An 18906-nucleotide genomic window follows, 5' to 3' on the forward strand; every position below is an offset into this window, starting at 1 on the left:
GTCTTTTATAAGGGTAGCAATGTTCGTAGTGTCAAGCCGCAGCATAAGCAGCCGTTTAAAATGAAGCATAGAATAAGGTAACAAAACTCGATTTGGTAATGACTTTGCTTCCCTCACGCTGACTGCCCTATAGAAGTTCAATGAATAGTTCGCGACAGTTAGCACGGATATAAATTCCTGGTTCTGGTGGTATGTCATTAGCGGTCAAGTTAAGGGCTATGCAGCAATTCGATGTAGCGAGTCATGCGGAAAATGCAGCATGTCTACGCTTGCTGCAGTCACACCGCTCCCTTCCTCTTCCGCAACTGCATTGTTCGAAATCTTTCTCGTTTCGGGTTTCTCACACCCGGAGACGCGGTGCGCTTGACGCGTTGAAAAATTTAATTTCTATGTAAATGCGGATGCAAATGAATCTGCGCGGTGCCGTATTGCCAAGTGTTGCGAGGAAATGAGGGAACTGCTGGCGAAGCTCTGCCTATCGCGAACAACCGGACATTGTGTTGGGCGCGACGCGCGGCGTGGATTAATCCCTTGTCTCGCCGCAACACCTTCTCGGAGACGGAAGGCTTTCGCCTGCGTTTGAGAGTTGGCGCATTTCTTTTGCGCTTGTGCCCGGTGAGCACCCTGGCAATAGTCTTCCGAAACATGCTTCTGGATGCGTTCTAAGGCACACACACGGACATGCGCTTCAAATTCTTGCTTTGTGCTAGTATGTTTGTTACGAACATTCAAAGTGGTCCGCAATGGGATGGGCTTAACTTCCCTTTGGACAAAGCACAATCTGCAACTCTCACAGATTGCGAACAGACAACCACCGCTGAGCTCCAGCGAAATTAGATAGCGAGGCGGCCATACAGAGCAAGCTTTTACGGCAGCAACGCTAGCCATGTCCACAACGCTCAAGAGTTGTCCAGCTAAGCTGTACGGCAGCTTAGAACAATGCCTTTTAATAATGACTGACCGCGTACGACACAAATCAGGGGCTGTAATGAATTCTATAATAAGGTGATTGTGATAAGAGTTTAGAGTGTCTGCAGCGTCGCAACTGGCACTTAAAAGAAATGCGCGTAACTTCATTTCACATACACGTGTTAGTACAAAATGGATCAGCGCGGCACCACTTTCGCCGGCTCTGTCGCACTTGAAGAACGGCGGGCTATCTTTAGAATGGATAGAATGCTTCACACGTCCCTGTTTCGAATTTACTTCGCTCCTTTGATTTCGTGCTTGACGTGCTGTTGGTCTAAACTCTTAACGTCGGTTACTCACAGACTTTTGTTTTTGAACAAGTTCCAGTTAAAGTCTCTGTTCCACATATTCATTCATTATTACAGCGCAAAGACGGCACAGAACAAGAATGGGACACAACAGCGCTGTTGTGTCCCCTTCTTGTTCTGTGCCGTCTTTGCGCTGTAATAATGAATGTAGGTAACCAACTCGCCCAAAATGTTGTATTATGGTTCCACATATTCTATCCGGAGCTAGGCTCGTTTCTTTTTCTTTATGTGGAACACAAACTTATGCAGCCTTTTCCTTGCCTTTTTAGTGGAACTTATTTGGAATGAGCTCATATTACTAGAGCAGCTAGCTCATCGTTTTTCTTCAATACGGTTATGTGGGACCTTGTTACTTCACGGAGCGTTCCAGGTAGAACTAGGTCCCTCTCACGAGATGAAACGGAGACGAGCCCATTGACGGGAGACGTTTTTTTCTTCCGTCGTTGGGCACGTGCCCAGTGCGCTCGTGAGGTCTGGGAGCCATTGGCCTGAAATTCGGTGGAAATTAATACCTCTGGATTCTAATTTGAGCCTTCGATTCGCACAGACGGACGCAGCTCCAAGTTCTCATCAAAGTGAAGCCACCGCTCGCTTCGCGTCCCCTGGCGAAGCTTCAGTTCGACAAAGACCTGACCTGGCTGGCTACCCTGCTGACCGGTGGCCTTCTTGTGGGTCCTATTCGCGCCGCACGTTACGGGCAGGTCCCCTAGCAAACTTTCCTTCGTCCGTGCTTTTTCATTATTCGTGCCACGGCCTCTGCTTCCTGGCCGCCTACTCCTGTGCAGTTTGTCGGCCCTTAATTTAATCTACGCTCACGTAGGCACGCACGTCTCCTGCATGGGAAATCTTTTTTTCACACTGTAGAATGTAAAAATGATCAAATTGCGCCATTTTATGCAGAATAGTTGTTGCTCACCAACTGTAGGAAGGGTATGCCATGGCTTTAAGTTTTAGCCATTCTTTGGATCCAACTATTCGTGGTAGCCTGCTTTCTGTATACGTGTTTTCGTCAAACTTTCAAAGTGAAGCACCTGTGCAGTGTAATATAGATAATTTACCGCCAGCTCTGTCATGGAAACGATCGCTATCATTGTCGAGGCAGCTTTGCCTCTTAAAACTCTTAAAAAAATTATCTCTATTTTCAGAGGCAAATAGCTATAGAGAACTCGAATTATGACTGATTGTCAACAAAAGGATTTTATTGCAATATTCGCAGCGCATACCGCGACTATCAGTTTTGAATTTTTTTTCGCAAACGCTTTTTTCCTGAAAGAATGGCATGCCGGCAAAAGATATACCTTTGGTCAAGCTGATATATTGGGCATATGCTCTAAAGTGCTTTATACGCAATGTAAATTTTCCTGTACGTACTGCAAATAATGCAATAACAAATTTGACATTCAAATGTACTTTGTGTGTTTTGCTTAGCCGGCTGTTCTCGTTCGGCTAAAACTAGTGTGTAATAAGTCGCATGTTAGCTAGTGTAAACAAAATGTAAAACAAAATGTAAAGCAAAATGTAAAACAAATTAAAAAGCCCTAAAAAAATGAGCGATTGCGAAATTTTCTTTTTAGGAGAAATCCATCATATGCATGCAGACGTGAACAAAAATTTTGTCTGCTCATACACTCAAACTATAAAAGGGGCATTACATGCAGAAGGCGCAATATTAGATGCTGCCGGAAATTTTGCATAGCTGAGTATTGATAAACAGGTGCTTAGAGCCGGCATTTTTGCTATAAAGTGGCAACATATGCCGGGTCAAGCTACTCTGCTTCATGAATTTTTCAGGGTTCTCAGACGGGGCATATTTTACTCAGTCCAAGGTTTCATTACCCACAGACACTGTTTAGAAGGCGCGCAGAATTAAGCTAGTGGTTCATTGTAACGCCGCGTTCTAGGGGTGAGAAAGTGACTCAAGTGAAAAGTTAAACAAGATTTCGGATGTTTAGGACTCCTTCGGCCTCTTTGCAATGCGATGGTGACATCCCTGGGGCGCAGCGGCTGTAGACAATGTTTTTTCAGCGCATTTCTTTTGTTGGTTTGGTGAAAGGGTGGCGGTTAATATATTTATCTCGTGACGGCGGCCCGCTGGACCTGTCTGTATTTCATCATTTCTGAATCCACGAAAACTTCAGGAAGCTGTTTTGCGAGGTTACTTTCGATGCCTGTAAGGCTAACCACATTACAGCCTCTCCGGTGGCGGTGTTTTTCTCAGAGTTTTGCTATGTAATTCAATGTAGCGGTACGTGGTGGATTCAAGGATCAGATAAGTCCGAAGGTCGCGTGGAGCGCTGCCAAGTGCATGCAATAAATGTGCCTTTTACGTTATCGTTAAAAGCAAGGACACAAGTTGCCATCATTTATTCTTTTGGAACAGAAGGCAGATCAGTATCGGTGGAAATTTTCATTTATATATTTGCAGAAGCCGTTTTTCCGCTCCTCTGAAATGTGTAGCCATGGAAACACTACGTGTTCCGAGTTTGCAGATGCATTCGAGTATGATAACCCAGGCTCGAATAGGTGTTGCCTACTTAAGAACGCTTTATAAGTATTCGAAAGGAAGTTTGTGTTTTCAGGCTGTGATATTTTTTTTAGCACTTTGCATTTCTCACAAAAAACACCGACAAGCAATATCTCGTCGCCCAGTTTTATTATAATTAACTTAGCTCATATTGTGTTCCTCTTCTGTGTGGCTCTTTGTTTTAGGTGAAGTGGAGCAAAATTATATTTGCTAGCATTACAGTGTTATTCACTTATAATGACTATGCCGCATAGAATGGCAACCATATATTGCTATGTTGACTCTGCTATTCCCTGTAAGAATATACGCTGGAATGAACTGCAATGTTTACCAACGCTAATTTGACCTAGGTATTGTCAACCATGGCAAAGCGTCCCTTCACAGAGAGAGTTGTAACAGGGTTGAGCCTTGGTGAGCAGTACTGAGTCATTAGTTCCCAGATCGTCGCAAGTACTTTGTAAAAATGGTAAGGGGCAAGAGGTGTGCGGCGTTGCCCCAGAGCAGTAGTGCCAGGACACTTTTGTGAAGGGCCTGCTAGCAGTCAGAACCCCTTCAAGTAAGCCGTAGCTTAAAGGCGGTTCCATATAAAACCGTCAAAGCGTAGCCGGAACAGTGTTCCAGATACTCGTATCTGGAATACATACTCGTATAGTATCTAGAACAGTGTTCCAGATACGATAATAGTATGTGGAACACTGCTTAGCATAAACATAAAAAGGCTAACATATGCCCGGTGTGCACTGAACTCGACACCAGAGGTCGTCTCCTTCTTCCCTGTCACAGCATACCTTGCACCCGCAAATAATATTATTCCGCTCTGAAAGCTAGGATTATCTCTGTCCGTGCAAATTTATAGCAGTTTCGCTCAGTTCATCTAGTCTTCAGCTACAGCATTGTTCGTTCCTCCTTTCATAAGTTCGTTGGAGTTTACAGCAAGCCTAAGTAAGTTGCTGTAGACGCAGTCTATGTTGTGGCTTCGTACTCCAATAATCTTTCTTTTCTGATTTCTGAGTGCGGGCTATTTTATTTTTCCCACGGCAGCTTTCATCTCTATGCGTTTTTCTCATTGTTTTTGGGCGAAGCGGTGAATTTGTACGGATTTTTATCAATACACGATCCTCAGGCTGTAGCGTTTCCTGGTTATCTTGGTCAATCGTAAGCTCCGCTCACCTTTTTGCCGCGTGGAAAATGAAAATGAGCCCTTGTTTGCCGATTATTATGATGTTGAATCCTAGTATTTAGCTGGACGTTCAACCTATTTTTTCCAAATAAAAGAGTAGAAAAAGGACATTTGAACTGAAATGATGTTACGAATTCCGCTGATGAGAGCGAAGGTGATGTTTGATGACATCAAGCCGATGACCTTCTTGCAACACCATAGTGCCTACCTCCCGTGCGCTACGCAGACTGAGGTTTCTTTTTTCCGGGAGAGTTTGTTGTCGCTATCTCTGCAATGCCAGGCGAGGTTAAGTGCTTTCGTTTTCTGACTCCGGTATCAGCACCGTCTGTCATTGCCAGCCAGCTGGCAGACGCTTAACACCATGTGTGCGATGACAAACGCTTCTGAAGCGCCGCGCTTCGAGAGATATGTTGACGGAAGAGGACGAAAGCTTTGCTGTTGACCTCTCCCTGATATTCTTTTTTTTTTACCGGTGCGGTGTAATTGACGTCACTCTTATTTAAGCACAGGCAACACCGTGCATGTCGTGTCTTCAGTGCCCTCTGCGGGCTGTACATATCTGAGGGGCGTCCAAGAGCTCTTGCCTCTCCGTCTTGAAGTTGTGAATTAAGGGATTGAACTGAGGGACGTTGCATTCGAATGAAAGTTTCTGGTTCGAAGTCCACAAGGGTATTTATTTTTTCGATTAGAACCTGCCACTCGTTGTGCACCTTCGCCATTGGTTTATGCATGATGCCGGCGTCGGAGAACGGGCGTGCCTCTTTGGCCTTACCTATGTTACAGCACGGATGCTATGCCATCGAACTTCGTTTTTACTGGAATAGCAGCCCCAGTGGCAGTTGGCACAAATGCCGGCTTCGTCCATGTGAAGTCTCCTCTCTCAGAAGCACCAGCCCCCACCCCCCAATCCCTTGCTATGGGGCTGTGGTCACTCTAGTTCAACTTTCCCGCACCCCCCCCCCCCCCCGCCCAACCTCTTGAAAGGGCATACACCCATACATCCTACTCAAACCCAATCCACCTATTTCCAACCTGCACATGACCTCCGCGCATTAGAAGCCACGTAGCAGCGGTCCGAAAAAAGTCACTGGCGACCAAACCGATGAATGCGACATAGTATGCGTTAGCAGTAACGGTCCCCAATGCAACAATAGCCTCCCACCATCTTTTCTTCTTTCATCTACCATTTTGTATCTGCATCTTCGCCCCTGAAAGCGGAGACAGCGATTTTCCTCTCTCCACTCTGCTATTTGCTAAGCGAGGCTACAGACGGACAGATAGATTTTTCCAGAATGAGGGTTTCAGTGCTCACGCATTAAAAGCGGCGGCGAAATCGAATTCAAAGGCGCTGTGTGAGAAAGCCAGCTGCCGTCCAGAACCACCAGACATTTCCCAACTCCATCCCTCCAGCTAGCGGGCTGCCCAAGAACCCATCGCTACCCTCGACCCACCTCCCTACCGCTCCTTTACTCTCCAGAAGAGTCGCCCACCACCAAACACCCAGTACTGGCCTCCTTCATCCTCCAGAAACATTCTGTCGTGCGTGTGAAGCCTCGGTTCAGAGTTAAAGCATTCATTAGAGTAAAAGCAGCAGTGTCTTCATGGAGCGTTACTTTAATTGCAGTTGTAGCTTGTACCAGGTTTGATAATAGTCCTGCAATTTTTTCTCAAGACGAAACATCTGAACCTCGGTACGGGCTTCGCGTGGAGTGAAGAGGTCTTCAATGGAGCCCGCTTTGGTGCTAATAAGAGCCACCTTCATTCTTCAACAGTCAACCTTATACTGGAGTGTGCAGGTGTCGACATTTTGTTTGCGTTAGTGAAGAATAAACAAAATATGGTCTCAGCTTTGCAAACATGGCCTTGCAAACATACATTTGATTAACTTTTCATTTCCACTATCTGCTAAAAGAATTACAGCAAGCTAAGCAAAGCGTGCACAGTAATTTTCGGCTTGAAAGTAAGCACTGACTTTTGTTATGCGCTTGATCCTGGCAGGGTGTAACTAAAATAGCGATTAGGCTCGCAATGATGTAAGCATTTATGACTTAAGTTCACTTGGACGTCTAACTGGTATCACCATTAACTTCACGTTTGCAGCGGGCGCCTCATGACGTTCTTTAATAAGACTTCTCGGGCTAATTTGTTCATTTCAGCGCTCGTTTTCAGCGGTGGCAAAAAAAATACACAGTGACGAAGGAGAAAACTTGCCGCGTGAACGAGCGGCATTGCGTTAAACACACGCGCTGTTCTGGCTGATAAGCATTGGGAAAATGCTTATTTCGACTAGATATTTCCATGAGTTTAATTCAGTGGCATATCTTCTTTTGAATAAAGCATGCAAAACTAGGTTATTTCTGTCTATGCATGATGCGGATGAGTCGGCACAAATGCGAGCAAAAGCGTGCGATTCTAGTGCTCACATTTTTGTTACTCAGGTTTACTATTCTTACTTATGAGGGTTTAACGTCCCAAAGCGACTCAGGCTATGAGGGACGCCGTAGTGAAGGGCTCTGGAAATTTCTACCACCTGGGGTTCTTTAACGTGCACTGACATCGCACAGTACACGGGCCTCTAGAATTTCGCCTCCATTGAAATTCGACCGCCGTGGCCGGTTTTGAACCCGCGTCTTTCGGGCCAGTAGCCGAGCGCCATAACCACTCAGGCACCGCAGCGGCCTCAGGCATACTATTCGTTCATGTAATTATTAGCGTCAGGCAGCTTCACAATACGTGTTAAATTTATTACGGACACATTGAACGCTGTGAGGTGTCACATCTTTATATTCTTATGCAGTCAAATTTCGCAGCATTTTTTATATCTACAGGAGCCTTCACGTGCTGCCGCAGGTAATATGATGAAAATTAATAGACCCTCTTCAAGTCGTAATGGTAATACAGATATCAAGCTAACCAAAAGTTTTCATGCAGATCCAGTGAGGTGAAGAACGATGCAGCTGTGTAGTAGATTGGTTCTTCTTTACCCCCAAGCCATTTGATCAGCACATTGAAGAAAGATATTTACCTGCATAGCAGAACCTCGCTCGAAGTTTTAAATAGTTCAAGTGATTTGGCAATACTCATAAAAGAAACATGAAGAAATCGCTATTCTACAACTGCTGCACACGACGACTTTGCTTTGTTCTAAAAACTTTTCACTTGATGCTGGCATTTTGACAAGTCCGTGCGTTCAAATGAAGGTTCGGTGACAGGCTGGCTGACAACGTCTCCAAGCCTTTCACTTCAGAGAAATCCGTGTGCCTGACCGAGACCGCCTGTACCTTGCACTACATTGTATTGATGAACGAGAGGTCCGGTGAACAAGCACGGTTTGTATGAGCCACTGAGCCCTTGAATCCAATATGAAAGGCCGTAAAGTGCAGCTGGCTTGCACTGTTGGTGCTGTATAGAGTCACACGTCGAATGACATGGAATACTAACCATGCCGGCTTGCCGGGCTCATGGCCATAGCTACGTTGAAAATATATAATGCCAGGCGGGCGTATTTCTGCGTGCCACGACGAACCAACATCTGGCAATTTGGGATATTCTCGCACGTTTTCCAGAATACGCCAGCTGTTCTACTGGCTCAAACTTGCCACTGTTGTTAAACGCTATGTCTTGAGCAGTTGAGTTTCCCCTTCCGGTGGGGATGAGAGGAAACTACTTGATGATGAAATCGGGGTTTCTTGATGACCCGGTGGTTCTACTCGCAAACATTCACATTACTCAAGGAAAGGAGAAGGTTAACTATTTATTTACAACATAGGTAAAACAAACGAGAAGAAACAAAGCAAGGAGAAAACTATTTACATGACTAAATCGTGGATCAGACGAATTCAGCCCCCGCTCAACCCAGAGCGCTTGGTTTTAAACCCTCTGTCTCCGCCCTTAGCGGGGACAGCAACCAATAAGATAACAAACGACCCATCTCGCTAATCAGTGGTCAGGGAAAGGAAAATAAGGATTTCCGCCAACTAATCACAGATTGGGGAAAGAGTGCTGATTAAACATTTGGGAAAGGAGAGGTTGCAATCAAATAGACAAACAGCACAAACGCGACCACCCTCTCCCACGGCACCCACGGCCCAGCCGTTACCACTTTCTTTCGCACACGCGACAAAACGATCCCTAAAGTGTTTACTGAATACACCGCACGAGACGAACACAGTCGTTACGGGAATAGTGGGTTTCCGGTCACTCGGCTAAAGTGTTTACTGAATACACCGCACGAGACGAACACAGTCGTTACGGGAATAGTGGGTTTCCGGTCACTCGGCTAATACTCAGCCGTATCTCGTGCGCCCCCGAAACCTCGTCAGCCCCTTAACAACCACATGTCGACAGCTGTACTTGGTTAGCGTTTTTCCCGGCGGGTCATCCCCGTGACGGCGCGGCGTAAACGAGGACGTCCGCTGCACGAAGGGGAGGCAGGGACGGGACGGGCCCCTTTGTTGGGGACTTCCGACCCCGCTGGAGCGGCCTTCCTTGCGAACACAAGACCAACGAGTTCGCGGAAAGGTCAGCGAACTCCACACCTCCCAACCAAGAATGTCACGCGGACACTTGCTGTGAGTGTGACATAAAAGTCCAGCCACAGTTTCCCGGAACAAAATTACACACACGCGCGCACATGTATGCTCAGCTGTTCAATCAGACCACAAACACGCACACACGCGCGCACATTGCGGTTAATTCTATCCGCACACACAAGGTTAGGACACCAATCTGTACGTTCCAGAACCTGCCATGTCCGCTCTCTGTATGCCAACTGCCAAGCTAGACCTTAAGCTCCACTTCCTACATTACATCTACTGGTTACTTATACACGCAAACATTGAACATTCGGAGAACTCGCATGCTTTGATCTCTTGAGCCGCGCCCGGCTGGGACGCGGTCTCACTGGCGCCGACCGGTCACAAAAAAAGGACAACTCCCGCGCCCCATTTGCAAGTGCCTCTGCGTTCCTGTGATAAACTTATACACAGGCCCGGTAGCGTGGTGATTGTCGAACGGTCCGGCCGTACAGACTCTGAAATGAAATCGCCGTTGCCTGTCAAGCTTTCCCCCCTTGGCAGCAATCGGCAATGTGGCGCGCCCGATGAATGTTTTTGCTTTCTAATGCGTGGTGCGCGACCTGTTAGCCCTGACTGTCGCCTGCCAGGTACTCTCCGTTTGTGGCGGCGCTCTAGCCTCTTCTGAAATCTTTTACGTCGTGAGTTAACTCGCCCCTCTTTTTCCGTGTACACTGCTGTTCCCTCTGAATAACGTGCTACGCCACTTCTCATCTGTCGCTGCCTATCCACAACGTGAACGCCTCTTGCGGCCGAGAAGCACGCCTCCACCTTGCCCTTCCTGTTGCTACCGTCTGAGTCACCCGCAGGCGTATTGCGTTTAGGATACACTCGGCGGCGACGACTCTTTCTAGGTGTCCGGTGGTTTTCTGCGTGCGCTTCCTTTGTTCCAAAATCATGCATGGAAACCGTCGCTGAATCTTCACGCAGCTCTTTGCTGTCGCCCGGCGCGCCCAACGTGTCTGCCAATACGACTGTCCTAGTTAGCGCAACCTGCGTTCTTTGTATCGACAGCTCGACCGGCACGAGCGGCGCGTCCTCAGCTGCCAGTGATGGCCCACAGGACACCTCGGCGACATTTTCATCAGAATCTGCTGCTACCTCTAAAATTTGTCGTGCACTTTCGCAGTTCTGGTGAACTAATCTGCCAGGGACAGCGACGTCAGACTCAGAATTAACATCTCTTAATTTCGGCCTCGCTCTTTGTGTTTCCAGCACTTGCACTTTTCCTGTCTCGCTGGCCTGTTCTCGTGCTATACGCTCCGAACGAAGACGAAACGTTTCGCGCCTCAGTTCCAGCGATTCCCTCTCTACTTCTGCGATCTCCAACCGCAGTTGCAGTATCGCTAACCGCGTCGATGTCGCCTCTGGTGCGGCGCTCTTCTGACCTCCGCCCGTATGGCCCGCGGGCGCCAATGGGTCCTTTTCTGGCATAGGAGCCAGTGCCGTTTTCAATTCATTTGCATAATCGCCCAACCGCTCTTGATGTTGTGCATCCGCTAGTGGTGGAAGCTGCATTTGCATTAATTTTATTTCTTTAAGCTCCATTTGGAGCTTCAACTTTTCCATTTCAAATATTTGAGCCCTGCGCTCCTTTTCTTTCCACAAAGCTTGCGTCATGTTTCCTAGTGCCTGCTCTGTTGACACGAGTTGCTCGATAGGCTATAGACCATTCCCCCTCGCGGCATCCATCCCTGCATCAGTCATTTCAATGCTACCATATAGCGTACGACTATTACACAGACATGGCAAATTCGGAGAAAGCAGGAAGGTGTCCTACCTCTTTCGATGCTCCGACGACCGCAGCACTGTCGATCTTAGCGTGATGACAGCGGGCTCCCGGGAAGGTATACGCCCACGAGTTGATCCTGGTGCCTCAGCAGCTCATCGCTTCGGACCTAGCTTCACTTGGTCGCCTGGTTACTTTTCAGCAGCTCGCTGACTCGAACCCTTTCGAGGTGGACGCCTGGTTATTTTCAGCAGTTCGCTGACTCGAACCCTCGATGGCTTGTCGTTGCCCGGCTCCTTCAGCTCCTCGCTGACTTGAGCCTCCGACGTCCTCTCGAACTCGACCCGTGATCCTGAAGCTCTCGACGTCGTCTTTCGACGCAGCTTCACGTTTTCTCCTTTAGGACAAGCAGCTTGTCCACCGACCTGTTCTTCTCACCTTCCGTCCGATGCCTTGAGTAGAAAGAAGTTGCGATCCTGTCGACTGCGCCAGTTGCGATCCTGCCGACTGCGCCAGTTGAGTTTCCCTTCCGGTGGCGATGAGAGGAAACTACTTGATGATGAAATCGGGGTTTCTTGATGACCCGGTGGTTCTACTCGCAAACATTCACATTAGTCAAGGAAAGGCGAAGGTTAACTATTTATTTACAACATAGGTAAAAAAACGAGAAGAAACAAAGCAAGGAGAAAACTATTTACATGTCTAAATCGTGGATCAGACGAATTCAGCCCCCGCTCAACCCAGAGCGCTTGGTTTTAAACCCTCTGTCTCCGCCCTTAGCGGGGACAGCAACCAATAAGATAACAAACGACCCATCTCGCCAATCAGTGGTCAGGGAAAGGAAAATAAGGATTTCCGCCAACTAATCACAGATTGGGGAAAGAGTGCTGATTAAACATTTGGGAAAGGAGAGGTTGCAATCAAATAGACAAACAGCACAAACGCGACCACCCTCTCCCACGGCACCCACGGCCCAGCCGTTACCACTTTCTTTCGCACACGCGACAAAACGATCCCTAAAGTGTTTACTGAATACACCGCACGAGACTAACACAGTCGTTACGGGAATAGTGGGTTTCCGGTCACTCGGCTAAAGTGTTTACTGAATACACCGCACGAGACGAACACAGTCGTTACGGGAATAGTGGGTTTCCGGTCACTCGGCTAATACTCAGCCGTATCTCGTGCGCCCCCGAAACCTCGTCAGCCCCTTAACAACCACATGTCGACAGCTGTACTTGGTTAGCGTTTTTCCCGGCGGGTCATCCCCGTGACGGCGCGGCGTAAACGAGGACGTCCGCTGCACGAAGGGGAGGCAGGGACGGGACGGGCCCCTTTGTTGGGGACTTCCGACCCCGCTGGAGCGGCCTTCTTTGCGAACACGAGACCAACGAGTTCGCGGAAAGGTCAGCGAACTCCACATGCGCTGTCGGAAATGTCTGCGCCGTAAGGCCCCGGCTTCCAAGCCGCGACGGTTCCTCCAACCTATTGCATCACCACGCGCCTCTTTCGATCAGGTTGGCATGACCTTCCTGGCCCTTTCCCTTTGTCCTCGGGTGGCAACCGGTGCATCATCTCTGCCACTGACTACCTCACTCGATATGCCGAGGCTAAAGCCTTACCTGGTGGCACAGCGTCCGAGGTTGCGGATTTCTTAATGAATCAGATCGTACTTCGGCACGGCGCCCCGACCTACTTCATTACCGACAGAGGGACCGCCTTTACTTCCCAGATGGTGGCCGAAATTTTCAACTCAGCGGTAAGACCCATTGTAAAACTACTGCTTACCACCCGCAGGCAAACGGGCTCACAGAGCGGCTTGATGAGACCGTGGAGGACATGCTGGCAATATATATCGATATCCAACACAGTACTTGGGACATGATCCTGCCGTACGTGACATTCGCCTATAACACAGCAGTTCAAAAGACGACCCGTTTCACACCGTTCCGCCTCCTCTACGGCAGGGGGGTTCAAACGATGCTCGACGCAATGCCCCATTGAACAACCGATCACCCACTTTCTGCTCACGCTGAGCAGTTTGCCCAAGAAGCCGAGCAGGCTCGTCAGCTAGCACGCATCCACATCACACAGCAACAAGATAAAGACTCGCGCCGGTACAACCTCCGGCCCAGACAAGTCTTCTAGAATCCCGGCGACCAGGTTTGGGTGTGGTTACCTGTTCGACGGCGAGGCTTGTCCGAAAAACTCATTTCTTGCTATTTCGACCCTTATAAATTCTTGCGGCGCGTCAGCGACGTTAATTACGAGGTACTCCCGGACAAGAAACTTCCAGAGCAGCGAAGACGTCGGCTGCCGCTTCCAGAGATCGTGCATGTGTTATGCCTGAAGCCATATTTTGCACGGTCGCCCCAAGCTTCTGCGAAGCTTTCTTGCGGTGACCCCCCAGCTTCTGCGAACCTTTCTTGTGCGCTTATGTGTGTTTGTGTGCTCGCGTTCTTCTTTAAGAGGGGAGGAATGCCAGGTGGCACTCAGGCAAAAAGACGTTGACACGTGGCACTCGGATTAGAGGACGTTGAAGTTCGCCGCCTCCCGTCCTGAAGGACGTGCTGCCAAGCACAGTCTTGCCGGGTCCCTGTCTTGTTACCAACACCGTGACAATATGTTGACTGAAGGTCGGGTCCAAAAACTGCGGAAATAGCGTATTTTCCGGTACAAAAATCAGGAATTATACATGCAGAAATGTTAAAATTGTGCGCTTCACGGAATTTTAAGTTCCAGGGCCGTACTGTATTTTTATTTTCAGGATTCTTCAGTATAACATAAAATACGGCACCTGATGCTCATTACGACGAAGCTTGTACTGGCCGTACTTGCTCTCTGCTTCCGTTGCCATCGAGTGGCTTACTGGTTATATGCATGTTCACTCCATATATACGTGCGCCCAGCATCGTTTGTTTGGCGCGCTACAATATCCCGTTTTTAAATGAATGAACTGTTCCCCCTTTTTACTTCGAAGCCCCTCTTTATGTGTTACCTTAATAGTAGCTGCCACTTGTCGAGCCCGTCTTAATACCATCTCGATGAATCACTTGTACCGTCCACCGGACGTCGTCTTGCTGTTCGAGCCTATCCTGCCTTCTTTAGGCCATGTTTCAGCGCCTGCGTTGTCCTGTCACGTCCTTGTCCGTGGCGCTGCTTCCTTCACTTGACTTCACAATCCACACTGCTGTACTGCTTTTACTCGTGCCGTACGCAGCTACTCTCTCGATTTCAAAGGTTATATCTCTGGCGTCTTCTTCTTATAAAGGAGTAATCGACGTCTGAGTTCCTTAACGAATGCTCATATTCTGCTACTTATTGCGCTCTGCGGAAAGATGACAAATTCGGTGCAGTTGTAATACGCTCGTGATGCTTTCGACATGAAGAGTGGTCGTCCCTCTTTCAAACTCGGGGATGGTAAATAATATCGACCCCGCAGACGGAAGATCTCATGTAAAGGCGTACACCAACGAATAGTAGGGCAGTGTGGGAACTAACGTAAGGATTTGGTTGTTTTTTCGAGCGGCGGGCGGTAATGAGTGTTGATATGCATATTTTTGATTTTAATAAAACATTCGAAGCTGTAAGACCTTAAGCTTTGTATGCGCGGATTGAACAAATGGCCCCTGCGGACTGCAGTATTTGCTCGTTTGTGTCCTGCACATTTTGTCCTGAACTTTGCCCGGGTGGAACGTTACACGGGTCAGGGTTTAGGTCATCATAGAATACCTGCGCAAAGGGTGCAACATTGCTTTAACTTCTGCACAAAGTTATGAAACAGCTGGAAATTATGAAACAGTCGCTAACACTTTTATTCACCATTCCTCGCCCCTTAGCTATCGTTGCCGTTGATTACGTCATCTCATCAGCACGCTCTCAGAGGTGGTTATCTTTCGCCCTTTCCAATGCATTATAAATCGCGTTCACGTTAAAGTTCTTTGAGACCATGTCCACCGGCAAACAACGCCACCCGTACAAAATCCGCGTGCCGTCTTATGGATGAGATGTCTTCTTCAGTCGCTCAGTCGATGCCATTTTATGGCTGTCCCCAGTCTTCCACTCGGTGCACTGGCATCGAAACACAGCATTGAATGGGCGGTTGACACGTCGAGCGGCTGCAGCAAGCTCTGCATTCTTACAGGAATTATGGCCTAGTCCGTCGGTGCATAGACAAGTCAGGCCTTTACCCGATCACTGAGGTGTCCCGAAAACTGTCGATGACCAGAAGGGCCGTAATTCTGTCGCAGTAGACTCCCCGATAGGTTCTGCCGCATAGTCATTATGCAGTCAAGGACCATTTCGTCTGATATCCAGCCGTAGTCGTGAACGCAGACAATTGTCTTTTCGGGAAACTAAATCTTATTTAGAGTCTACCTTTTAAGCACCACGTATAGTGAAAGTAAGCTACCGTGAATCGTGATGCAGAGGATAACCGTAAATCGTCGTCGTTCGCCGCCTGTAATGCACAACGTGTCGTTGTTAGCACCTTTTAAGTAAATAGTATAACTCTGGCGCATCGAGCTAGGAAGGGGTCTTATCTGCATTTATGATGTGCAACAAATCGTACATGTGTTGTCTGAAAAGCGCCATCACAAAACGACGCATCTTCAACAGCTTCTCCAAATATTCGGCTGGTAGCCTGTGGGACAGCATCGTTCGACGGCGTATAGACTGTCGTAGCCGGTTTATAAAACGATGAACCCCTTTTCAGCTTGCCTTGAAGTTCGCTGGCGTGATGTTCATGGGGCGGGTGATAGGTAGGGTGATGTGTTAGAGGGGTTTCGAGCATATTTTTTTCCTGTGTGGCATTACTCTGACGGCTTTGCTCAACGACGGAGCCAAGCAAGCAAAGCTATGTTGACGAGTTTGGGAATACCTCATAATCTCGATGTTTTCTAGACAAGTCGGGACAACTCCCACCAGCGCAAATTTATGCGGGCGCGCCCGTCTCAAAATATACAAAAAAGTACTGGATCTAGGTGACTCATTTAGCGCTGATAACTCTCCGCCTTTTCTTTTTTTTATTTTGCACGCAGGTAACGCCTGGAAATGCGACGCATCGCTGGTTCGAGCCATTCAGGAGCTGTACACAAGGATGGTGCAAGTCATCGGCAGACCACAGTGCTACCTGGAACCCGAGGACATCTAGCTCCTGAAGTTCGAGGCAGTTTCTTCTTCTGATCGGGCGGGGCAACCTGAGCAGCCCCGAGTGTGCCCGGCGCTTGCAGATGTTCTTACCCGTGTTTCAGCTGCTGTACGAGTCGTGCTTGAAGGCCCATCGCCCCACCGCTTTAATGATACTATCGCTTGAATCTAGGGAAGGAAATGTTGGAACGCAACGATGGGTATAATGCGCGTGCTTCACCGTATTTTTTTTTTATTCTCGTCCTAAAATTTTGGTACCAAATGTGAACTTCCACAACAGAGCTTATCGATCATCCAAAACGTATAGGGGGATATTTTTTACCACTGAGAGAATCGCGAAAAAGATAGACAGTGTAATATTTAATTGTTTGCAGGCCAGCGGCTGGTATCCTTCTGTTTTGCCTCTCAGATGAGGAAATACTACGCATAACCACTACTAACCTCACTTATTACTGAGACACAAAAGAAGCTGGGCTCAGAGCAAAAAGCTAGCAGTTGGACAAAATCACCTTAATGTTTCGTCTAGAGGGCTTATCGCTGTCGCTACACAGAAAACCGGCCTAGATGGTTGCCTGCAGATGAGCACATGAGAAGAAAACTCACTGTTTTCACCCAAAAAAAAGGAAAAACGCGGCAACGATGCGAAACGTTGATATTTATAGACAACTTTCTACATTAGGGCCGTTCGAGCCATCTTTTGGGCTGCGTTTTTTTATTTCACTTTTCAGCCCCTAGACGTGCTTTGATGCTTTTGTTTCAAGACAAAGACTGCTTAAAGCAATAGCTGTTGTGAGGAAACGTCGCATGGAGCGCTTGTCTTCGACTGAATAGCCAACCTACGGCGCTAGCTGTGTTACCGAAGGGCATTAAGGATTCATTGACAGTTATAAGGAACGCGTTTTTTCTTCTCCCGGCGCTCGTCGACAACCAATGCGTTCAGAAGGCATCCCAGGTTGACATACGTATCTGCTAGACACGCCGCAGATAAATTGATTAAACGGGTTTTATATTGTGACGCCCATGTAGAGGCGATGCGAGTCTGGTATTAATGCCATGATCTGAAGTGTAATCTTGTAATCCAAGTTGTGAGCTAAAGATTCCCTCGAAAGACGTTATGACACCTGCGAGCAAAAGTGGGCTGTATATCGAGGACGCCTTCGCCCGCCTTACTTTCCGGTATAATACGTGGAGGTATTAAAACGTAGATAATTTATTTTGTTAGTTTTCCTCGCGACGCAGTGTTGTCGTCCGACTACCAATTTTTTTTCTCTTCACATGCAGTCGAGCTCACTTATAACGGCCGCACTTTTTAACGAAGGCTCGCTTACTACGAACGAAAGCGGCGCTACAGTCAAAATAGGCATTACGTCAATGGGACTGTGTCTAAGTTACAACAGAGAACCATGCCAGGGTAACTCGGTTAGAACGAATGAGGAGGCGCCGCAAATTCGGCCCCGCAATCGAAAAACTCGCGCTTCCGCTAAGGGCGTCGATGGAAGGCAGGCTGCGAGGCGCCTATTTCGCTTTCGCCCTAAAAGAATGTGACGACCCAATAATGCAACAAAAAAGGCGAGACACTGCCGACAAAACGGCCCTGTTTAACCGAAGGGTGCCGCAGAAAATGCATGCCTTGAATGGCGACACCTGCACTGGAGAAAGACACGGCAAGCTTTTGCGTTCAATCCTAGTGTGTATGGGGAGGAATGGCAGCGACCGGCGGCTGCCCTTTGTCTTCGGCAAGTCTCGCGCACAACGATGCTTTGGGAGTTAAGTTTTCGCACGATACAGCCTGAACACAAAGGCCTAGATAACACGTTACTTCTTGTTTTCATGTGACGAGCGTGCAACCAGGCATAAATTCCAATGGCGCAATGTGTACTGCGCACGATTTGCTCGCCGAGTGGCTTGACGAGGAGTTTGAGCATGACTTATATAGAACCTCCAACTCGTGATTGGAAATTTTTCAAAGCATTACGTGTTCCTGTCTCTGGCTGCGGTGACAACGTGATCCTCGCCACCAAATGCCAAGTGCAAAATCCAGCCACCAGACATGGTTGTCACTCGCGCGTTCAAGATGTCCTATCACCCAGCTCAAGCTGATCGAAATCCAAATAACAATGTTCTGGTCCGGGTATCTTTTGTTCGCTGCTGTGAAAATAATTAAGTCCATTGAATACGAATCTCGTTTTCAAAGAACGCAATCCGCCCGACCGTCAGGTTGGTTATAAGTGGGCTCGACTTATTTAATTTTTCCTCCCTGCCTGTAGTTTCTACTTATATGCCAGGCGTACCAATTCTTGTAAAAATACTCCTCAATTAATACCATGGCTAGCGGACCTAAGCAGAGCGGTGCTTGCCACGTAGAATCATATCAGGGGCAATCCAAACTCTATTTCCTAAATTAAAGATTTTGTTCTGGCCAAGCAGCACAAGCTAGAAAAAAATGTTTGCTGCGCTTCCTTTGACGTTACTGG

At 47.9% G+C, this 18906-nt stretch overlaps 1 protein-coding gene across 3 annotated transcripts in view; it reads left to right on the top strand.

The window, feature by feature from the left end:
• Nucleotides 1-18906, top strand: part of LOC144099506 (uncharacterized) — a 98077-nt gene that overhangs the window by 54562 nt on the left and 24609 nt on the right. The window contains exon 2 of one of the 3 annotated variants that reach the window (XM_077632863.1): nucleotides 16324-16444. The exons of 1 other annotated variant lie outside the window; for it this stretch is intronic. In XM_077632863.1, coding sequence (XP_077488989.1) covers nucleotides 16324-16436 — 113 coding nt within the window. In that variant the 3' untranslated portion in view covers nucleotides 16437-16444. Of the gene's footprint in view, nucleotides 1-16323; nucleotides 18371-18906 lie in introns of those variants that run through there. One more of the 3 variants, XM_077632862.1, reaches the window with a different exon arrangement.

This window comes from Amblyomma americanum, chromosome 7, assembly GCF_052857255.1.
Source record: "Amblyomma americanum isolate KBUSLIRL-KWMA chromosome 7, ASM5285725v1, whole genome shotgun sequence".
NCBI lineage: Eukaryota > Metazoa > Arthropoda > Arachnida > Ixodida > Ixodidae > Amblyomma > Amblyomma americanum.